The 24,470-nt window shown below is 46.6% G+C and overlaps 1 protein-coding gene across 1 annotated transcript in view; it reads left to right on the top strand.

Moving 5' to 3' along the window:
- Positions 1 to 24,470, top strand: part of ALK (ALK receptor tyrosine kinase) — a 364,842-nt gene that overhangs the window by 289,960 nt on the left and 50,412 nt on the right. Inside the window, exons 7-9 of the mRNA XM_038750862.1 lie at positions 4,679 to 4,810; positions 8,347 to 8,447; positions 18,551 to 18,720. Of these exons, the coding sequence (XP_038606790.1) occupies positions 4,679 to 4,810; positions 8,347 to 8,447; positions 18,551 to 18,720 (403 nt within the window). The remainder of the gene's footprint in view (positions 1 to 4,678; positions 4,811 to 8,346; positions 8,448 to 18,550; positions 18,721 to 24,470) is intronic.

The raw sequence follows: 24,470 nt of genomic DNA, 5'->3' as shown, positions 1-24,470 counted from the left end.
ATAAACACAGGCTCTGAACTTACATTCTACCGGGGGAAAGACAGACATCAATACAAATAAATTACTGATATGGACACAAGTGCTGTGGGGCTGGGAACTCTACTGTATTCTACCTTCACAACATTGCTAAAAATCTACCCTTTCCTCGCCATCCAAACTGCTACCATGCTGATCCAAACACTTATCCTATCCCATCTGGACAATTGCATCTGCTTCCTCACTGACCTCCCTGCCTCCTGTCTCTCCCCACTCCTGTCCATACTTCACTCTGCTGCCCGAACCATTTTTCTAAATAAATGTTCAGTCCATGTCTCTCCTCACCTCAAGAACCTCCCTTGGTTGCCCATCCATCCACCTCCGCATCAAACAGAAAACTCCTTCCCATTGGCTTTAAAGCACTCAATCAGCTCGCCCCATCCTACCTCACCATACTGAGTGTGCTAAGGTGGCACACTTAGCTTTTCTAGTGCCAGCCTACTCATTGTGCCCTGATCTCATCTCTCTTACCCCCAACCCCTTACCCACATCCTCCCCCTCCATATAAGCCAGCCCATCACTCTGCCCCTCTTCAAAGCCTTTCCAAGGTCACATCTCCTTGTCTGTCTCCCCCTTCTAGACTTTGAGCCGGCTGTTGGGTAGGGACACTCCATGCCCATAACAAGCTTACAGTCTAGAGGGGGATAAGATATAATTTATAATTATAATTATTATTACACATAATAATAATTACATAATATTATTAGATTATATATGTTGCCAACTTGTACTTCCCAATCGCTTAGTACAGTGCTCTGCACACCGTAAGCACTCAATAAATACAATTGAATGAATGAATGAATCTCCTCCAAGAAGCCTTTCCCAATTAAGCCCTCTTTTCCCCAGCTCCCTCTGCCTTCTGTGTTATCTACGCACTAGGATCTGTGACCTTTGAGGATCTTATATTTTCCCCCACCCTATAAATTATATATTATTATCAATTATAAATTCTAATGATTATATATAATTGTTATATTCATTCATTCATTCCATCATATTTATTGAGGCTTACTGTGTGCAGAACATTGTAGTAAGCTATTGGGAAGTACAAGTTGGCAATATATATAATATAATAATATATTATATAATTATTATTATATAATATTATATTATTATTATAATAATTATAATTATAAATTATATATTATCCCCCTCTAGACTGTAAGCTTGTTATGGGCATGGCGCGTATCTACCAATTCTATTGCAGTATACTCTCCCAAGCACTTAGTACAGGGCTCTGCACATAGTAAGTACTCAATAAATACCACTGGTGATGATGAAGTTACTTCGCATACAATAAGAACTCATTCATTCAGTCATATTTATTAAGTGCTTACTGTGTGCAGAGCACTGTACTAAGCGATTGGGAAGTACAAGCTGGCAACATATATAATATAATAATATCATAGAATTATTATTATGTGTAATAATTATAATTATAAATTATATCTTATCCCCCTCTGGACTGTAAGCTTGTTATGGGCATGGAGCATATCTACCAATTCTATTGCAGTATACTCTCCCAAGCACTTAGTACAGGGCTCTGCACATAGTAAGTGCTCAATAAATACCACTGATGATGTTGAAGGTACTTCGCATACGGTAAGAACTCATTCATACAGTCAGTCGTATTTATTGAGCACTTACTGTGTACAGAGCACTGTGCTAAACGCTTGGGAAGTACAAGTTGGCAACATATAGAGATGGTCCCTACCCAACAACGGGCTCACAGTCTAGAAGGGGGAGACAGACAACAAAACAAAACATGAGGACAGGTGTCAAGTCGTCAGAACAAATAGAATTAAAGCTAAATGCACATCATTAACAAAATAGAGTAGTAAATATGTACAAGTAAAATAGAGTAATAAATCTGTCCAAACATATATACAGGTGCTGTGGGGAGGGGAAGGAGGTAGGGTGGGGGGGTGATGGGGAGGAGGAGAGGAAAAAGGGAGCTCAGTCTGGGAAGGCCTCTTGGAGGAAGTGAGCTCAGTAAATACCACTGATTGATCTTTAACGCTCACCCCTTCCACTCACTTCTTACCTCTTTCTCTTTTCTTTTCCTTCCCCATCACCCCATCCTTCCCCTTTCCTGCTTCTCCTTCTCCTGCGAATGCGCAACTGCCTGATAGAATCACCACACTGCCTCTGGCTGCCTTCCAGCAGGCTAGTTAAAAAGAGAGATTGCCCATCATCAACCCCTCCCCACCAAATCAACCTGTTTCCCCTTAAAGAAGTGCCTTCGTTACGATTTAAAAAAAGAGGCAGTACAAAAATGCTCATTTGCAACTCGGTAAACCTCCTCATTCTTACATACAACTTTCAAGCAGCGCTTTAAAAAATTATAATGCGGTTTTTATTGCATTTTAATTCTTAATTAAAAACGTTCCATAAAGAACTGCAATTAGAAGCTCTTTCCCACTGCCGCACTGTTCTAGTTCACTGCATTTCTAGCAGGGTTCTCGCTGTCAGTTGTTGATCCTATCTGGGCCAGAAACCAGGAGGCCATAGGCTTGGTTGTACACAGCAGGTGGTGAGCTTGGATATTTATGTAGGCCGCAATTTCACAAACCGCTCTGAGCAACGTTTAGAAGCTTTATTTTTGGCAGCGCATTGGCCTCCATTTGCATTAGCTCTATTTTATGACCCTGGTGAGAATAATAATAATCACGGTACTTGCTAAGCCCTTTGCCACCGTGCCAAGCACTGTGCCAAGCACTGGGGTAGATGCGAGAGAAGCAGATTGAAAACCAGATGAGGCTACCCTAGCCCTATTTGCCAGACCCGGAGAAGGTCATCGAGATGCCCAAGGTCACACAGCCATTCTGAGCCAGTCAGGATTCATCTGTAAAATGGGGATTAAGACTGTGAGACCCACATGGGACAAACCTTGATAACCTTGTATCCCCCCAGCGCTTAGAACAGTGCTTGGCTCATAGTAAGCGCTTAACAAATACCAACATTATTATTATTACTATTAGAACTCAGGAGTTTGGAGGAGCCCCGTTCATCATCTTTTCGCTGAAGACATCCCACCTCTTGGCAAACCTTCTAAAGAACCCAAATGCCCCACTTAATACCTCTCGAGAGGCCGTTCCCCGGTAAACATTTTTAGTGGCCCCCAACCGTTACTGGAGCCTAGCCAGGCAAAATGGAATGGCGTTCAAAAGTGGTGTCTGAGTGGACAGGAGAAATAAGGTCAAGGAAAAGGAGGCCGCTTTTATGGCTAGGGTTTCCTTCCCTTCCCCTTTATTCTTCCATGTGCAATCGGTCATGAAAACAGCACCTGCATTGAATTTGTTTGCTTTATTAGTTCCAGGTGTTGGGTTGTCATGTAGTGCAGTGAACCAAATCCAGAGGCGTATCAACTCAGGAAATGAGTGAGGTCGCTAAAAGCGGGGTGGGGCAAACCTGGAGAGCTGCCTGCTCCAGAGGGCCCCAGACAGAGGTGGAAAGGGAAGAGAATCGAAGGGGTGTTACGAACGGGCCGAATTGGTCTCTCCGTCTCTGGAACTGGCCTCCCTCCCAACTTTCAAACCAATGCTGGTTTGGTGCTGTTGGAGTGGTGAAATTGGGTGTGGAGGGCACCTAGAAGACCTCAGGGGTATTACAGACCAAAACTATATTGGAAAGAACTAGGACAAGGGTCTCCAGCCAAAACCTACTGTGGTCCAGATTTTGGCCACTAGCCTACTTCTGGACAAAACCCCTTGGCTGTTTTCCTGCTGAAATAACCCATCACAGTAGGGTTTCCTCTGGGCTCCGGTTAGTTTAGGCAAAGGGAAGGGGCTCTGAGAGTCCCTAAAGGTAGGAGAATAATAATAATAGTAATAATAAAATTTCCTTGGCTGTTTGATTTTTAATCAGAAAAACAGGTTAGAAAAAGATTTCTTCAGGGGGGCATAAATAAGAAGAGATGTTCTATGTTGATGACAGCTCGGTTTAATTTACGATCGCGCCTCAGCCTGAAATGCACAGAAAAATCAGGCCAAAATGAGCAATGCTGTAATTCCCAGAGTCGCCAGAATAAAATGCCACTGGTGGGGAGGTTGAGCAGGATGGGGAGGGATGCTAGTGGTGTTGTGGGTCAGAACCCTTCTGGCCTAGTCAGAGAGAGCCTGGTCCTGATCCCCTTCCCCGACTTCTGCTAGTGTATCTGAGCTGGCAGTCCCCGGATCAACATAGCTGAGAGTCAGAGGGCACAGGACATTGAGGGCTGCCCCTCGGAGGAAGAGCTATCTGTGCCCCGGTGAGACCTGTGGCAGCCCTGCTCATCAGAGCAGAAAAATCCTAGGGCTTAATGCTCAGCTTCTGGGGGTCTCTATTCAGTCTCCCCAGCCCAGCAGCTGCCTTGGGTGGATTTCCCACCCTCCTGGAAGAGGGCAGAACCACGTGTACCAGTCTTTCTGACATCTTATCCGGCCCAGGCTCTGGAAGTGCTGCAGTCTCATGGTGCCTGAGGGAAATCCGCATTAGCTGCTGTCCAAATTTCTCTCTCTCTCTGGGTCACAACTGTTGGCATCAATGTCATTGTTTGGTCAAGTCTGGTTAGTAGATCTGGGGAGGTTCCCACCCCAGAGGGCCCTTCACCCTCTCCAGGAATCACCCAGACCTGACATGTTCCCCTGGTTTTTCTCTGCAGGAAAACTCCCCACTGGCTTTTACTGCTCCTTTGAAGAAGGAGGTTGCGGCTGGACCCAGGACCCGCCCGCTCCTCATGCTCCCCAGTGGCAGATCGGGAAGCTGGAAGGAGCCCAATTCTCCGCTCAGCAAGGTACTGTCCCGCAACAAGAGAGAGTTTGAATAGAACCAGAAGTGACAGGGTTGAAACTGGGGCTAGAGCCCATAATCATCATCATCATCATCATCATAACTCTGGTCTTTGTCAATCGCTATGTGCCAGGCACTGTACTAAGCGCTAGGGTAATCAGGTCAGACACAGTACATGTCTCACATGGGGTTCACAGCTTTGATCACCATTTTACAGATGAGATAACTGAGGCACGGAGAAGTTTATTCATTTCATTCATTCAATCGTATTTATTGAGTGCTTACTGTGTGCAGAGCACTGTACTAAGTGCTTGGGAAGTACAATTAGCAACATATGGAGACAGTCCCTACCCAACAGTGGGCTCATAGTCTAGAAGGGGGAGACAGACAACAAAACAAAACATGTGGACAGGTGTCAAGCCATCAGAATAAATAGAAGTAAAGCTAGAAGCACATCATTAACAAAATCAATAGAATAGTAAATATGTACAAGTAAAATAAATAGAGCAATAAATCTTTACAAACATATATACAGGTGCTTTGGGGAGGGGAAGGAGGTAGGGCGGGGGGATGGGGAGGGGGAGAGGAAAAAGGGGGCTCAGTCTGGGAAGGCCTCCTGGAGGAGGTGAGCTCTCAGTAGGGCTTTGAAGGGAAGAAGAGAGCAGAAGTTAAAGTGACTTGCCCGAGGTCACATTGCAGACAAGTGGCAGAGTTGGAATTAGAACCCAGGGCCTTCTGAGTCCCAGGCCTGTGCTCTTTCCACTAGACCATGCTGCTTCTCCCCTAGGGAGAAGACCCCCACAGATGGGCTACCCTGGGGAGGGTGGCCGGAAATCCTGGTCCCTGGGCAGGCTAAGGATGGTGGCCATTGAGTTTAGTGCCCAGGAGCTCCATACGTGGAAGTGATCAATATAATAACAATAGTGGAATTTAAGCACTTACTATGTGCCAAGCGCTATACACTCAGATCAGATACAGTTCCTGTTTGATGTGGAGCTTCCAGTTTAAGGTGAAGGGAGAATGGATATCTTATCTGCACACTTCGCTCCTCTAGTGCCAACGTACTCACTGTACTTCGATCTCGTCTGTCTTGCCGCTGACCTCTTGCCCACATTCTCCCTCTGGATTGGAACACCCTCCCTCTTTGTATCTGACAGACAATCACTCTCCCCACTTTCAAAGCCTTATTGAAGGCACATCTCCTCCAAGAGCCCTTCCCTGACTCCTCTTCCCTAATTCCTCTTTTCCCACTCCATTGTGCATCGCTCTGATTTATTTCTTTTATCCACCCTCCCTCAATCCCCCAGCACTTATGTACAAATCCATAATTTATTTATTTTAATGTCTGTCACCCCCTCTAGACAGCTCGTCATGGGCAGGGAATGTGTCTACCAACCCTGTTGTAGTGAACTCTCCCAAGTTCTTAGTACAGTGCACTGCACCCAGTAAGCGCTCAATAAATACGATTGATTGATTGATCTTCTCGCCATTTTACAGATGAGACTGAAACACAGAGCAGTGAATGGCAGGACCTGCGGGACATGGCTGGAGGGTTTGGGGTTGGGTTTGCCACTGCATTTTAGAAGACCAACAGGACGATAAACGATCTCTGACTCAAAGAGGGAAAAGCAGCTAGGACCACTTTACAGAGGGTGGAAGTGGAGTTGACAGCAGGTGCAGGAACAGGCTGATGGCTCCCTTCGGGAAGTGTAAAGAAGGAAAGACTGTGGGTTTGCTACACACCAGACCCAGGCGCCAACAGGTACCTGGCAGAGCTCAGTCCTGAGCCTTGGGGCTTCAGGCCCTTCTGTGTCTTCAATCAATCAATCCATGATATTAACTGAGCACTTTCTGTGTGTAGAGCACTGTTCTGAGCACTGGGGAGAGGACAACAGAGTTGGTAGACACACTACCTGCCCACAATGAGAGAAGCAGCGTGGCTTAGTGGATAGAACTTGGGTCTGAGAGTTAGAAAGACCTGGGTCCTAATCCCACCTCCCTCACTTGTCTGCTGTGTGCCTCAGTTTCCTCATCTGTAAAATGGAGATTAAGACTGTGAGCCCCATGTGGGGCAGGGGCTATGTCCAACCTGATTAGCTTGTATCTACCCCAGCGCTTTCCCTCTGCCCCGGTGAAAACAGAGGAACTTGATCCGCACGGCCGGCGATCTGTCTTTTTTCATCCGCGTCACAGCTGTTTCATAGCCTTTCTTTCCTCTGGTCTGTGGAGTGTGCCAATCCCAAGGTGCAGGTTTAGAACGATAGGAATATTAAATGAAAACATGCAAGCGGAAGATAACCAGATCCCCTTCCTCTGTTCCTCGTGAGAGCCCCAGGCTGCGGTCGGGGCTGAAAGGTCCCAGACTTAAGTTTCTGCTACTGACTAAGGTCTATCTGGCTAGGGCAGTCCAAGCCCCATAATAATAATAACAGTGATGGCATTTGTTAAGCGCTTACTGTGTGCAAAGCACTGTTCTAAGCGCTGGGAAGGATACAAGATGATCAGGCTGTCCCACATGGGGCTCACAGTCTTAATCCTCATTTTACAGATGAGGTAACTGAGGCACAGTGAAGTGAAGTGACTTGCCCAAAATCACACAGCTGACAATTGGTGGGGCTGGGATTTGAACCCAGGACCTCTGACTCCCAAGCCCGTGATCAATCCACTGAGCCACACTGCTTCTCTGGAAGAAGTATATGGCTATGCCGTGCAAGTCCAAGACCTCCAAAACACACACAAACACACTCGCATGCACATACACAAACACACCACCCCACCCCCTCTCCTTCCCCCCTCCCTCTCTCTTTCATTCCCCCTCTTTGTTTCCCTCTCCTTCTCCTGTCCTGTGCAGCTCCTGACATGTTCTGGATTAGGGGAGGGGGAGATCCAGTTGCTAACTTATTGAGGGCCCTGGCTTCTCTTCCCTTCTGTTTCCTGAATTTTGAACATTTCATTTAACAGTGATCAGATTCCCAGCAGCCGAAGGCAGGAGAGACAGGCAGGGAGAAGAGAGTTGGGGGAGCAGAGAAGGAGTGGAAGTAGAGGAAAGAGACGAGGGAGAGAAGGAGAAGATGAAGATTAAAGAGAGGGAGAGAAAGGAAGGAGGTGTCTCACCTCGTTGCTATCCACCTCCTTTCCCTTCCAGTGTGTCTTCACTTCCTTCCCCTCCCGCAGTCCTGTCTCCCAAGTAACAGTCTGGGAGGAGCTGGTTCTGGTACTAATTGAGGACTGGAACTCTCCCAAGTACTTAGTACAGTGCTCTGCACACCGCACGTGTTCAAATATTACCATTAATGGATGGATTGACTGACTTCATGCAAAGCACTGTACTAAGCACTCTGCCTAGTGCAATAGAAATGGGCATTCCACCCCCACAAGTGGTGGTGTATTTGAAGGGAACTGGCCAAACGGGGGCTTTGAAAAGGGATTTTTTTGGCAGAGTTGACTCACCTCGGTACTCTGCCTCTGAGTGGGTGAGACCCTTCTCAGGTTCACTGTGCTAATGATGATGGTGCCCTCTCGGTTTCTCTTCCCCTCAAGGCTACGCGCTGCTGCTCAACACCAGCGATGCTCCAGCTGCTGAGAGCACCGTACTGACCAGTGCCGTGTTTCCCGCGCCATTGAAGAACTCTCCATGCCAGGCAAGTGCCCCCACTGTCCCCCCACTTCCCTCCCTCACGTCCTCCTGATTTGATTTCCAGCTTGGTGTGGGGGAAAAGAAAAATCAGTCGATATTTATTGAGTACTTACTACATGTAGAGCACTATACTAAGCGCTTGGGAAAGTACAGTACAACAGAATTAGCAGACAAGTTGCCTGCCCATAATGAGCTTAAAGGCATTACCTCTTCTTTGGTTCCCTTATCATAAGGCAGTTTACTCTATCATTTCTTGTTTTTTTATGGTGTTTGTTAAACACTTACTGTGTGCCAGGCACTGTACTAAGCACTGGGGTAGATAGAAGCTAATCAGGTTGGACACAGTCAAAATAGATGATAGATGGGGCAATTCTGGGAGGTTTAACAAGTAGTCCTGCCCTTGGGAGAGTCCAACACCCTCAGAAGCCTCTGCCTACTCCTCTTCTCACCCTTCTCCTCCTCTTCCTGTTCCTCTTACTCCTCCTTCTCTTCTTCTTACTCCACCTCCTGCTTCTTCCCCTCTTACTCCTCTGTCTCCACCTCCTCCCCAGCTTCCTCCTACTCCTCTTAATCCTCGCCATCTTCCTTATTCCTACTCCACATACTGCTCTTTCTCTTCCTCCTCCTCCTCCTCTTCCTGCTCCTCTTATCCCTCTGCCTCTTCCTCATCTTCCTCCTCTTCTTCATCCTCCTCCTGCTCCACTTACTCCCATTACTCCTCCCCCTCTTGCTCTTACCCCCATTTCATTCAGGTGCACATGGGGCATGAATATTTTAAGATCATCCTCTGCCTACGAACAGGCATGTGGGAGTGGTTTTCACAAAATGATCTCTGCAGAGAGCTGGGAACCGCTCACAACATACCCTGATATTTTTTCTTCGCGAGCTATGGTTCAGATCATTAAAGTTACTGTCGAGGGGGGCTCCAACAGTCGGATTCTTCCGTTCCTCTGCCCCCTCCACTGTCAGACTCCCCTAGGCCCCTGCAGCCCCCGAGCGTGTCAGGCACGGCAGCTGTTAGTAATAAAGAGGGTGGCAGAGCCGGGAAGACTCTTCTCCTCCTCCTCCATTCCTTCGTGGGGTAGAGCGGCCTGTTGTCTCAATAAGCCCTGGGCATGTTGGGGCTCTGTTTTGTTTGACTAGTTCTGCCTGCGTGAGCACAGTGACTTAGCACCTGTTCCCGGGCCAGAACCAGGGCCGAAAGGAAGTCTGCATTTGTGTGCGGTTTCCTCCGCCAACCCTCCCAGACCCCCTGACACATCCCCTCCCCCTGGCAACCCCATCCCAGAGACCCCCACATCCTGACACACATTCCCTCCCCCAAAAACAAACCTGCCACCACACCCCCCACTCCTCCAATACACACCCCTCTTGCTACGAACTTGCTACTTGCTACTATTCTATTTATTTTATTTTGTTAATATGTTTTGTTTTGTTGTCTGTCTCCCTCTTCTAGACTGTGAGCCCACTGTTGGGTAGGGACCATCTCTAGATGTTGCCAACTTGTACTTCCCAAGCGCTTAGTACAGTGCTCTGCACACAGTAAGCGCTCAATAAGTACGATTGAAATGAAAATGAAAATGAAACTTCCTCCCTTTGCTCAAGGTGCGGACAAAGGGAAGCAGCATGGCCTAATGGAAAGAGCATGGGCCTGGGAATCAGCGGGCCTGGGTTCTAATCCTGGCTCTGCCGTTTGCCTGCTGTGCGACCTTTGGCAAGTCACTTACTTTCTCTGCGCGTCAGTTTCCTCATCTGTAAAATGGGAATTCAGTACCTGAACTACCTCCTACTTAGACTATGAGCCCCATGTGAGACAGGGACTTGTGCCTGAGCGGATTAACTTGTCGTATCTGCCGCCCTCTGCCACACAGCCCTCCTCTTGCTACATACTCCCTCACCATGCACACCCTTCCCCTGCCATTCATTCATTCATTCAATTGTATTTATTGAGCGCTTACTGTGTGCAGAGCACTGTACTAAGCCCTTGGGAAGTACAAGTTTGCAACATATAGAGACAGTCCCTACCCAACAGCGGGCTCACAGTCTAGCCCCCACACCTCAGCTGCACACCCCTGCCCAACCACGCACCCCCTCCCAATAGATGAAAATAATTTTTCTTAGCAGGGCAGGCTGGTGGCAGAGGGACTGGGGCTTCCCATGTTCATTCATTCATTCATTCATTTAATCATATTTATTGAGCACTTACTGTGTGCAGAGCACTGTACTAAGTGCTTGGGAAGTACAAGTTGGCAACATATAGAGATGGTCCCTACCCAGCAGTGGGCTCACAGTCTAGAAGGGGGAGAAGGGGGAGGTTGTTAGGCTCGGTTTCCTGTGGGGGAGGGAGACTGGTTTCCTGGTTGTACCAGGGCTGTAAGCGTCTCCCCCGGCTCAGGTTGAGGATTCCAGCTGGTAGGCCTAGTCTCTGGCATCAGTGCTGGGGAGGAGCACCCTGCCATATTAACGGATGAGAGTGCTGCCAATCATACACCAGTCAGCAAAGTGCAATCCTGCTGTGCTCATACACATCTGGATCGCCTCTGATGGGTGGGTTGGAAAAGCCAAATTACGTCAAGCTACTGCATCAGGAAGGGTTCAGTAGGGGTTTCCACTTTGCTCACTAGACCTATAACTCACTAGTGCCCGGCTCTCCCTTCCCAGGTTATTCTCCTGCCCTGAATCGGGCCTGGTAGCTGTATTTTTTAGGCAGTCACTGTCTGGTTGTTCTCCCAGAGTCACTTTAATGCAAGCAGCCTCAGGAGCCTTACTCTCTCAGCTTCCCTCTCTCAGTGATGTGCCACTAAGGGCTTCCTCAGCTTCTATGCTTCCTGTTCATTCAGTCATTCAATTGCACTTAGTGAATGCTTACTTGGTGCCAAGCACTTTACTAAACGCTTGGGAGATTACAATATAACAATAAACAGATACATTCCCTGCCCACTGTGAGCTCACAGTCTAGAGGGGAGTTCCTCCTCTCATTGTAATGTAGAATCGGGAAAAGGACATCTCCACTTCTGAACATATCTGTAATTTATTTATATTAATGATATTAATTAATGTCCATCTCCCCCACCCCCCACCCCCTGCCTCAGGAGTTTACAGTCCATCTCCCCTTCCTCAGGAGTTTACAGTCTAGTGGTGTAGAAAGTCACTATAATAAATTACAGGAAGTAATAAAGTGCTGCAGAATGGGGCAAGGCAGGTTGAAAGGACCACCAATGTGCTCAGTAAAGTGGGGTATTAATACTAATACTAACAATAATTGGGTTTTTGTTAAATGCTTACTGTGTGCCAGGGACTATACTAAGTACTGGGTTGGATAGAAGGTTGGGCAGAGTCCCTGGCCCACACAGGGCTCACAGTCTTAATCCCCATTTTACCAATGATGTAACTGAGGCACAGAGAAGTGAAGTGACTTGCCTAAGGTCACACAGCAGACAAGTGGTGGAGGTGGGATTAAAATCCAGGTCCTTCTGACCCCAGGCCCCCAGTAGGCCACGCTGCTTCCCTTTATTGAGAATATTGAGAGAGTAGTTAGGGAGGGCCTCCTGGAGGAGATAGGATTTCAGAAGGGTTTTGAAAATATGGAGAGCAGTGGTGTGCCAGTGGCAAACAGAGAAGGAGTTCCAGTTTTTGAGGAGTGGGGAGATGTACACAGAGCAATGTTTTTAAGAAATGATCCAGGCAGCAGAATGGTGTTTGGACTAGTTATCTTAGAGGCTGGAGGCAGGGAGGTCTGGAAGGAGGCTGATGCAGTCATTGAGTCAGAATATTAACAGCTGCTTGGAGCAACGTGATGTGAGGTAGCACTGTTTTCACCACTCGTTTCTAATGTAGGCCTCAGGGGGCCAAAGAGCACTGAGATGTGTATTTATCTATAATTCTTTTTATCTATTTTGGTGCTATTGATAATAATAATAATAATGATGATGGCATTTATTAAGTGCTTACTATGTGCAAAGCACTGTTCTAAGTGCTGGGGAGGTTACAAGGTGATCAGGTTGTCCCACAGGGGGCTCACAGACTTCATCCCCATTTTACAGATGAGGTCATTGAGGCACAGAGAAGTGAAGTGACTATCTACTTGTTTTGCTTTGTTGTCTATCTCCCCCTACTAGACTGTCAGCCTGTTATTGGGTAGGAATTGTCTCTATCTGTTGCCAAATGGTACTTTCCACGCACTTAGTACAGTGCTCTGCACACAGTAAGCGCTCAATAAATATGATTGAATGAATGAATGACATCAGGACATCATAGATGAAAGCAGGGAAGCAGAATGGCCTAGTGGAAGTCAGAAGACCTGGGTTCTAATAATAATTATGGTACTTGTTAAGCACTTACTACATGCCAAGCACTGTTCTAACCACTGGGGTAGACACAAATTAATCAGGGTTTTTTAAAATGGTATTTGTTAAGCATTTTATATGTGCCGAGCACAGTTCTAAGCGCTGGGGTAGATACAAGTTAATCAGGTTGGACGCAATCCCTGTCCCACATGGGACTCACACTCTAAATGTCCATTTTACAGCTGAGTTAACCTAGACACAGAGAAGTGAAGTGACTTACCCAAGGTCACAAAGCAGACATGTGGAAGAGCTGAGTTCAGAACCCAGATCTAAACCCGGCTCCACCAATTGTCAGCTGTGTGATCTTGGTCAAGTCACTTAACTTCTATGTGTCTCACTTCCCTCATCTGCAAAATGGGAATTCAATACCTGTTCTCCCTCCTACTTGGACTGTGACCCCCATTTAGGACCTGATTATCTTGTATCTACCCCAGTGCTTAGTACAGTACATGGCACATAGTAGTACTTAATAAATACAATTATTATTATTATTATCATAATTGTTATTTATATTATTGTGACAGAAGTGGGTTGTCAGTAGCTTTGGTTCCCTGCAAGGTCAGAGAGATGACCTCACCCTACCTTCGAAACGAGGAAGAACTGAGCCCGTTATTTCTGATTTTTCATTTGTCAGCTCTTCCTCTGATGGGCCTTTTCCTGGAATCTGAAAACTCGTATTGCTCCATCACACTTTCCTCCTAGAATCTTTGTGCAAGTTCATTTTATTTGTTATTTCTCAAGACTCCTCGGTGGGGTGAGTTCCCATTTTGAAGCCCAGTGACAGAAACTGGCCACCATGTGCCCCTAAGAGGCTGCACACATGGGTCTTGCCACGGGTAACTGGCCGAGCTGGGATTTGAAGAACTGTGCCCGCAGACCCGCCTCGGACATCTCCCTCCTCCTTTCCTGCACCACCCACCCCCTTTCCGGACCAGAAGGGGCCCATTAGGATGGAAGCCACTGAGCCCAGACTCCGGTCTCTTCTTTCCAAATGTGGGCCGCCTCTAGCCAGGTCAAGGGAAGACCATCTGGCATCCCCTTGTCCCTTCATTAGGAAGCTTTCCTAGGGAGAGTCTGGCAAGTCATCAGCTCCAGGAGGCAGAATGGCGCTTGGCCTTCTCTGCCAAGAAAACTGCCATTCTAGGCAAGGCTGGACAGAGATGGCCAGTGGGGATCAGCCCTCAGTTGAGGGTGTATTCTGCCCTCTGTAAATGGGTTCCTGTCAGTAGCTTTTCTCTGAGAGTGTGTGTGTGTGTGAGTGACTTCAGTACCCTCTCCAGTCTGCCTCCTCTTCCCAACAGTGTGAGGGCAGCATGGATTAGTGGATAGAGCACAGACCTGGAAGTGAGAAGATATTGGGTTCTAATCCCGGCTCTGCCGCAAATCTCCTGGGTGACCTTGGGCAAGTCACTTAACTTATCTGTGCCTCAGTTCCCTCATCTGGAAAATGGGGATTAATAGTGTGAGCCCCACGTTGGACCGGTACTATGTCCAACCTGATCAAATTGTATCTACCCCAGTGCTTAGAACAGTGCTTGGCGCATAGTAAGTGCTTAACAAGTACCATAATTATTATTATTACCGAGGAGTTGTGGCAAGCTCCAAGCCCCTCTTCCAGAGGAACTCCTGGCTGACACCAGTTGAAGTACGTGAATTTTTCAGCCCACCCTCACCCTGGCCTCAAGGTGTCCCTGCCCCTGGATTTTTTCCATGACCCTCAGTCCCACTGAAGCTTCAGGCCCAGAACTGCTGGAGAGGGGAAAGGAGCAATGGGATCGTCTAGACTCATCTAGAATCCTCTATGCTCATTATGGGGCAGGGAATGTGTCTGCTAATTCTGCTATATTGTTCTCTCCCAAGTGCTTAGAACAGCCCTCTACACACAGTGAGCGCACAATAAATGCCACTGACTGATTGAATGATCCAGGAAGAGGCAGGATGTTGTGGAGGGAAATAAAGGAGTGATGGGGAGGGGATAGGATAAATTGTAACCCTCTCCCCACTACCTTCCCAAAGCACAAAAACACTGACCCATCTCTTCCAATAACCTCTGGTCATCGTTTCTGTGCTTCCAGATTTGGGCAAAGAAAAGACAGAATTTTATTTTTTTTCCAAATAATTCTCCTCCCCTCTCTTCACCCCTCCTACTCCCCTCCCTCCTCCCGCCCTGCCCTTGCTGGATTGATAACCACTCAGTCAGGACTTCTGACTCTGCAGTCACATAGCCTCATTATCTACTGTGGAGTTTGAAACCACACGCCGGACCTGCGTTTGGCACAAGGCAGCCTCTGGCCGGAGGCATATTTACTCACGAGTCCAACTATTTGTCTCCCTCAGAATGCATTGATTGAGAGCCCCAGCCCTCTGCCCGCTGCAGTTACAAACTAAGGATGGAGCTCAGCATCAAACACATTTCACGGCACCTTCCCCCCGCCACCCCGGTTGGAGTTCCCACTCGGCACCTCCTGTGGCACTGGGACTCACCTTGGGGGTGCCCGCCAAGTCGTGCTACCCCTTACTGTGGGAGAGGTGCCCCGTGCAGGGCAGTGGATGATTTTGGTCCATGGGGACCACAAGAAGGATGAGTCTTTAGCTAAGCCAGCCAGCGGGTGCAAAGAGGCCGTTGTGCCAGCGGTCAGGACAACAGGGAGTGTCACAAGATGGAGAATTTCCTGGCTATCCTGAAATATAAGACATTATAGTCAGTACAGCCACTGGGCATGTTTTCTCTCTGTGGTTTGGCTAAATTGTGACTGTGAACTCATTATGGGCAGGAAATGTGTCTGTTTATTGTTCTATTGTACTCTCCCAGTCGCTTAGTACAGTGCTCTGCACACAGTAAGTACTCAATAAATACGATCGAATGAATGAAGGAATAAGTGATTGTCAGGGAGGCAGGGAACGTTTGCCTGTTTGGCTACAGTGTGCCACGGCGACGCAAGAAACAGCCTGTGCATTCACACGCATGGTCAGACTCGGTATGTCAGATGCAGTGAGGACAGCAATGCAAGTCTTCCCTAACAAGGGTTTGCCACTCCCACGTGACAGAAACACTAGGGGGGCTTTAATGCAGTATGTATGTTTTCCCTTCCAGCAAAAGGTCTAGAAAAGACTAAGGATATACATTCACTGTGACCAGGGAATGTGTCTACCAGCTCTTTTAATAATTAATAATAATTATGGTATTTGTTAAGCCTTTCCTATATGCCAAGCACTGTTCTAAGTGCTGGGGTAAATACAAGTTAATCAGTTCATACACAGTCCCTGTTCAACATGCTGCTCACACTCTTATCCCCATTTTACAGATGAGGTAACTGAGACACAGAGAAGTTAAGTGGCTTGCCCAAGGTCACATAGCAGACACATGGTGGAGCCAGGATTAGAACACAGGTCCTTCTGACACCCAGGCCCGTGCTCCATCCACTTAGCCATGTTGCAAGTGCTTAGTACAATGCTCTGCACTCATTAATCTCAATAAATACCATTGGAAAAAAATAGACAGCTCCAATTTAGGTCTTATGTCTTATCACTGAATACATGGCCTAGTCATTGACAGGAAACACTGGCCAACATTTACATTTTCTGAAAGAAAAAGTCACCATTTTTTTCTGCTGCTTCTTACGTGACAAATGAAGCATTCTTTGGCCTATTTAGAGCCTGTGGAAAGGACAATCCAGAGCAGGTGAAGGCAAGCGGTCAAAGTGATGTTTACGGGACAATATCCGAAATGTACAAAAATGAAGAGTCACAACTGATTGACTGTGCATAACTGAGCCCATATTAAAATATGACATGTAAATCAGGAACCAATTATTCTTTTTTATGGCATTAGTTAAGCACGACGTACCAGGCACTGTACTAAGTACCGAGCAAATACAAGTTAATCAGGCTGGACACAGTACAGGTGCCACATGGGACTCAGTATTAATCCCCATTTTACAGATGAGATAATTGAGGCACAGAGAATTAAGTGACTTGGCCAAGTTCACACAGCAGAGATGTGGCAGAGTCAGAATTGGAACCCAGATCTTTCTGATTCCCAGACTGTCTTCTATCCACTAGGCCACACATTTCTTCAGTTACTGTGGTATTTCTTTAACTGGCCTAAGATAAGTTTGTGCAGTAATGGAAAAGGGCATGCTATCAGATGAGACAATACTATGACTGGTTCTACCAAGCGTAATGAGTGTAATTATCATAACTCCCTTGGCTGGTTGCAGGCTGAATATGGTATGACAAGTTAAAAAGAAAGAGGCTTTAGGGGGTGTAGTGAATCAAGACCCCACTGCTTGGATCCTCACCGTGGCCAGGAAAATCCGTCATTCCTGAAGCCTCAATAATTACTTTCCTTTTGGCACCTTCACATTTAATTTGCTTGTTTTTGAGAATCTGCATTTAACCTGCCTCTGATGGCATTGTTGTGTTTTTTCATTAGGCTATTTATAGAATTGATCCTTCTTCTTTTCCAGGTGAATTGGAAGGTAGTGTTCCAAAACACTGAGCTTCTGAAATTAGCTAGCATTAGCGAGGTTTAAGTTTTATTCTTTAAAGCAGCGTGTCTTCCAGAACATGGAAATTTGGGGATTACCATAATTTCCTGCCTACAGCATTCTTCCCTCTGCATTCTGAGTGTTCTATGCAGGGGAGGGGATATTTGCAATGGTTGATTTGGGGGGGGGGGGGTGCAGTTAAATTTTAAGTCAATTTAAAATGTATGCATTATGTACAAGGTGCGGACTGCATCGATTCAGGAAGGAGTCTTAAATCTGATATAAGGTTTGCACACTGAACATGGGAGGAGATAGCATAGCAATGAAATTATGCTAATTTTATTTCAAGGAGAATAGTGCCACAAAGGAAATAATAACATTACACCAGCCACAGTGTTCAAGATTGCTTTACATACAAAACTTTAATTAATAAAATGATGAACACCGGTAGTGCGTAATTGGGAAGTCTGTCAAACCCCACAGAGAGAGAGAGGAGAGAGATACTTTGGAAAGGGCTGGTTGCAGCCAGGAGATATAATTGGTGGTGGCACGTTCTTGATGCTGCGCCTTATCACTTGTCTCATTTACTGTCTGAATATAAAAGAGTTCATTAGCAGAAAGCTGTCAGTTTTAACCTATATCTATTAGGAGGTTGTTGGGGTGGGGGGGGCACGCAGAGCCTGCTGTTGAAAGTTCAAGTAAGTACATGATCACCCGATGCCTGAGGTGGGTGAAAGCCATCAATGACTTGAACTCCAGTCAGTATAAAGGTCTGGTGGGATTCAAAGACGAAGCCACTGTCGGGTAATTTCCTGCTTTCCTGCTCCTTTGTGACTCTCTGGTTCAAAGGAGCATGGATGCATTTTAAAGATAGAGAGCAACTGTAATCTTTGGGGTCAGGGAGAATCTGACTCTGTTCTCTTGGTTCCCCTGCAGTCAATCAATCAGTGATATTCATTGAACGTATATTGGATGCAGAGCACTGCACTGAGTGCTTGGGAGAGTTCAGTGCAATACAGCCCAGGCTCTGATACACAGGAATATGTTGTTTATCTGTTGTGACGGTGGCTCCAAAATTTTGAAATTTACAGTGGGAAAGCTCATAAAACAGCCCCAGCCCCTTTCCTCAAAGACTCCTAAGGCATTTTCCAAAGCAGTCTTTTGGAATGATCTCCGTTTTTCAGTGAGGGAAACTGAAGAATACAATCCTTTGCCCTGGGACCTTCCAAGAGAACGGCCGGCTTGATTTTTGGATCTATTCTTCTTTGCAGGTCCAGATGTCCTGGCTCATCCATGGGTTCTTGGGGGGAAATGTTTCCCTGCTGCTGGTGGAGAACAAAACGGGAAAGGAGCAGAGCAGGATGGTCTGGCATTTTGCAAACGGCGAAGGTTTGAGTACCTGGCAGAGGATGGTCTTGCCTCTCTCTGAGGTGTCAGACAGGTAGGACACCGCCTCTACCCCTCCCCTTCTATTCATTTCTCTCTCCTCACTACGCTTAATAATGATAATTGTAGTATGCACTGGGGTGGATACAAACAATGTGACCTTGGTTAAGTCACTTAACTTCCTTGGGCTTCAGTTCTCCTGTGCTTCCTCTTACATAGACTGTGAGACCCAAGCAGGACAGGGACTGTGTCCGACTTAATTAACTTGTATCTACCATAGCACTTAGATCAGTGCTATGTAACAGCATTGTAACAGCTATGTAACAGCTATGTGCATTGTAACAGCATAGCAAAAAAACCAAGAACAATTGGGCTACCAAGGAAGCCAGTTGGAGTGGCGATGGAAGTCACTGCTTGGGACAGGCACTGGTAGCTTGAAACTCGAGTCCTGCTGTGTTTCTCACCCGGTGTCTTCTATACATGAGCCCCTGACCCTTCCCTAGAAAAAAGGTCGTGCTCTTTGAGGTTTGGATTCTTTGTATCTCCCACTTAGGTCCAACAAGTTGGCACCACCCCATCACCGAGATCAGCCCGATGTTAACTGTGACCCTGGGGTAGTTGAGAGGGCGAGCGAGGTCAATGTCAGAGTTAATGTGATTCTGGAATATTTTGAATTGAACTAAGACAATTGGATTTGGCATGCCCCTGGAAAAGTCAGGACATTCCTTCTTCAGGAGAAGAAATAAAGGGTTTTGGGGTTTGATTGGGGTTTTTTGGTGTATTTCAGATGTCCAAGCAATGTTTTAATGAGTTATAGATCCCTCACAATAAATTCAATTTTCCCTCTGTAAAGGGGTCTGGGAGGTGACCATTTTGGACATCTTAACGTGCCCCCAGATTCTTTCAAGTAGTTTGACATTTTCAGGTGCCCTCTCACCCCACCCGCAGTCATTCACATGGCTGGGATTTCTGACTTGCCGCCTCATCGATCAATCAGTAAGATTTCCCGAGCTCCTACACCTGTGGAGAGCAGCATACTAAGTGCTTGGGAGAGTGTAAAAGAGTTGAGAGAAAGGGTCCCTGGCCTCCAGGAGCATGAAATCTAAGGGGGCCCCTTGGATGAAGTTGATCTTTTTCAAAAGTCTCTGATGAGCACCGTCGTGGAGTAGGTGTTGTACCCTAAGTTAGGACGATGACCGCCAGAGATTCTTGTGGTGAGGGAGTTAAAAGATTAAAGCATCTGGACTAGCTGCGACTCAGTGCAGTAGGACTAATGGATTTAATTAATTAAAGGGACAGATCGTGAGCCACCCGGCATAAATGAGTCTTTTTGTCCTGGGGGATCTTGGGGGCTGTTCTCGTTGCACAGAACAAGAGAGAACAGCTAGTACTTTAGCGGGAGTCGCGTAGTGAATGCAGAGGACAACTTTAGAAGTGGGAGAGTTCTCTTTCACATTGTGCTTGAGGCTTTAGAGCCAACAGAATGACCATTGCGTTCATTTCTATCATTTGGACTTTCTGGAATATCTCTTTCTTTGCCTTAATTCTTTCCATTAAAAGCTGTTTGTCGAGTTTAGTGTGGTGTGCTTAGTACAATGTCTGGCACACAGTAACTAACACTTAAATGCCATTAAAAAAAGAGATGGTATCGTGGTTTTAATGTTGGTTAAAAATGCCCTAAGGGAATTTTTAGAGAGTTTATTTGCCCAGTACCTACCCACATGTGTACTAATCAGAATGTATATAGTAAATAATAATAATGATGGCATTTATTAAGCGCTTACTATGTGCAAAGCACTGTTCTAAGTGCTGGGGAGGTTACAAGGTGATCAGGTTGTCCCTCATGGGGCTCACAGTCTTCATCTCCATTTTATCGATGAGGTAACTGAGGCACGGAGAAGTTAAGTGACTTGCCCAAAGTCATCAATCGTATTTATTGAGCGCTTACTGTGTGCAGAGTACTGTACTAAGCACTTGGGAAGTACAATTTGGCAGCATTTAGAGACAGTCCCTACCCAATAGTGGGCTCACAGTCTAAAAGTCCAAAGTCACACAGCTGACAGCTGGCGGAGCTGGGATTTGAACCCATGACCTCTAACTCCAAAGCCCGTGTTCTTTCCACTGAGCAACGCTGCTTCTCATAGTAGTCCTTCATGTTCAAAGAGGGTACCACTGGCAAAGAAATCCATCAAATGGTGCATGTGGCTGAAAAATCCCAAGTGGGATCCACAGTCCTGACCGCCCCTTGCACACACAAAGCTTTCCGCTCTTTACATCCCGTGAGAAGTAGTATGGCCTAGTGGAAAGAGAATGGGCCCGGAAGTCAGAGGACCTGGGTTCTAAATCTGCTCTGCCTCATATCCGCTGTGTGGCCTTGTGCAAGTCTTTTAACTTCTCCTACCTAGATTGTGAGCCTCATGTGGGACAGGGACTGTGTCCAACCTGATTAATTTGTATCTCCCAGCCTTAGATCAGCACATAGGAAGCGCTTAATGAGTGCTATTATTATTGTTATAAGCCCTTGCTCAGTTTATAAGAGACCAGATGCCTTCGTCTTCCCTTGACTCCCTGGCTTCTGGAAATCCAGCCTGCATTAAGCTTCTGCCCTCACTGTCCAGAAAGTCACCAGGGCCAGAGTGTAGGAGGCAGCTCCGTGGTTGAATCATCTGTGATTTGTGTTTGTCTCAGAGAAGATGAGGGGGGCCCAGGAAGCAAATGTACTACACGGGAAGAGGCCTGTTCACTTCTATTTCTCAAACCAAGCTAGCATGGTTGCATTAGCTCAGTTTTGAACTCTCAGGGGCATAATTCAGAAGCATCCCGTGGCTCTCCAATTTGACCAATTGAAGGGAAGAAGGCAGAAATAAATTTGAGCTACGTTTTGCCTAGGTTGTAAGCTCTTTGAGGGCGGGGATCATGTCTACCAACTCTATTGGATTGTACTCTAGCAGGGTCCATGCTCTGCACAGAGGAAAGTTAAAGGCTTACTAGAAGAAGATTATTTCATTATACCATTTTCTCTGCTGGGCCAATTTTATTGTAAAGGTATTTGTTAAGTGCTTATTATGTGCCACATACTGTACTAAATGTTGGGGTAGTGAGTCCACGTCCCACATGGGGCTCACACTCTTCATCCCATTTTACAGATGAGGTAACTGAGGCACAGAGAAGTTGTGACTTACCCAAGGTCACACAGAAAACAAGTGGAGAAGCCAGAATTAGAATCCAGATCCTTCTGAATCCAAGACCCATGCTCTCTCCACTAGGCCATGCTGCTTCTTAATTCTGGGAAATCACCTAGGACTACTTTAGTCTCCTGAGCTGTCAATCCAGCATCTTTCATTGCAGTCCAGAATTTTTGTAAATTACAGGACAGCTTGTGATTTGCTCAGATTTTTATTTATTTTACCAGTGACATTATCCTACCAGAATTGCCTAACCAGAAATCTGCTTTAAGCGAGTCCACTTTAGATGATTCCTTCCTGAGCCCATCCACCCCAGCAGAGAATTTGGATTAGGGATTTTTGTTTAGCAATTTGAGGGAATTCTATCCGAGCCAGCTCCAGCCCAGCCAGGCCCCAGCAGAAAGTAGGCATCCTGAACACACCCACCCTCTGAGCACTGTAACCGGCCAGCAGAATCTGAGACAGCCAGTCCATCTGTTAAGCAAATTCTGCCCAGTCTTACTCCTCTTTCCCTGTAAAACATTTCTGTGTGGAGACACACACCTTTGTGTCAGCTACTTAAAATCAATAAGTGAACCTAATTAGGTTTGTCAGTCCCCGGGGCTGGCTGGGTGGCAAATAAGACAATAAGTTAACAGTCTGTTGACTTGCTTTTTTCCAAGCTTTGCATGACATACAGCAGCTTATTTTCCAGACCAGAGTTTCCTCAATGAGTCTGGCGGCCACCTAGATACCAGACTGTCCTATTTAAATCTGGCCCATTGAAAGACTCACGGCATTCAGCCAAGCCAGGCAGTCACAGTCTGGTCCTAGGGATCTTTAACATAAATGTGCAGGGGGACAGAGTAAGTGGTGGGAGGCAACAAAAGGAGGATTTAGGGTATAACTAAACAAAATGGCCATGGGCCTGGAAATATAACTGTGGCTTTTGTTAAGCGCTTAGTCTGTGCCAAGCACTGTACTAAGCACTGGGGTAGATACGAGATAATCAGGTACTCCACATGAGGGAGAACAGGTGCTGAATCCCCATTTTGCAGATGAGGGAACTGAGGCACAGAGAAGTGACCTGCTCAAAGTCAGGAACAGCAGACAAGTGGCACAGGCCGGATTAGAATCCCAGGCCTGCGACTCCACTAGACCACACTGTTTATGCACCTCTCTGCATGTCAGGTCATAATACAGAATGAGCCAAGTCTATTGAGTGGTATCCTCCCATGCATTTAGTACAGTGCTCTGAATATAGTAAGTGCTCAATAAATATGATTGATTGATTGATTGATATGATGAGTAACAGCCCCCAAATCCCACTGAGGGGGGAAAAGGAAAGCAACCAATTTATCTTACGGTTATATTAGTGTCTTCGCCCAGAAAGCTCAGCATTCTCCTCTGGTGTCAATTATGCCAACAACAACAGTCGCATATCAGGAACTCCATTTCACGAGTTCATCAAGGCTGAGGATGGAGAGAGAAGTGACCCCTGAGCCCTGTTAAAATAAATCTGGGGGTGCTAATTCTATGTACCCAATAGCCTTGCATAACATAATTTTCAGCCCCTTGGACTCTCTCCCCGTTTTTATACTGACTTGAGGAGAGAAAGGAGGAAAGCCCTGGAATAAGGTGAGGTATATTAAAGGCCTTCCTTATTTCCAAGGTACAGAGTTCAAGCTTTCACATCAGAGGGGACTTGTGGGTCATCCAAACGTTACATTGAAATAGCATGGATTAGAGAAGCAGCATGGTCTAGTGGGTAGAGCACGGTCCTGAAAGTCAGAAGGACCTGGGTTCTAGCTCTGATTCTGCCACTTGTCTGCTGTGTGACCTTGGGCAAGTCACTTAACTTCTCTGTGCCTCAGTTCCCTCATCCAGAAAATGGAAGTTAGGACTGTGACATGTATCTAGGACAAGAACTGCATCCAATCTGATTAATTTGCATCTAACCCAGTGAGTTAATACAGTGCCTGGAACATAGTAAGCATTTAACAAATACCATTTAAAAAAAAAAGATTATAATCCCCGGGTAATTTACCCCTGGCCTCCAGCCTCTCCAGCAAAGAAGTCGAGTTCCCATCCACAGACCTCCAAGCCTGAGGTGGAGTGAGTGGAAGAGATTCCCGCAGCCCCGAAAGGAAGGAGAATCTAGACCAGAGGAGCTCTGTGGGAGGCTTCTCTTAACCTAGTGACCTCCCTGTGACCGCCCGTGGCAAAAATGTGGTAAGAGGAGGCAGTAGGGACAGCAGCAGAAGCTCCCTTGAAATGGATTACCAGTCTCCCCAAGGCTGACCAAAGGCTGCCCCTGTTTCAAGGATTTAGCTGTATTACAGGAGGAATTGGCCCTTACACCCCTTGGCCCCTTCCCTCAGGACCTCTCCTTTCAAGGCCCTTCCTTTCAGAACTCCTCCTCTCAGGGCCCTTCCCTTCAGGGCCCTTCTCCTCAGGACCCTCCATCAGACTTCAGTGACCAGAGTCCCAGATTACAGCCCCTCTGGTAAGCTGCGAGGCATCTGAAAGATCAATCGAACTTGGGCTTCCCGAACAAACAAGACAGCTTGGTTTGGCCAACGCATTTACATGTCTACATCTGATTGCAAGTTCCCTGATTACTCCCAGTGTTCCTCAAAAT

This window comes from Tachyglossus aculeatus, chromosome 9, assembly GCF_015852505.1.
Source record: "Tachyglossus aculeatus isolate mTacAcu1 chromosome 9, mTacAcu1.pri, whole genome shotgun sequence".
Taxonomy (NCBI): Eukaryota; Metazoa; Chordata; class Mammalia; order Monotremata; family Tachyglossidae; genus Tachyglossus; species Tachyglossus aculeatus.
The sequence above is the reverse complement of the archived record's forward strand: the minus strand, read 5'-3'. Positions and strand labels throughout refer to the sequence as shown.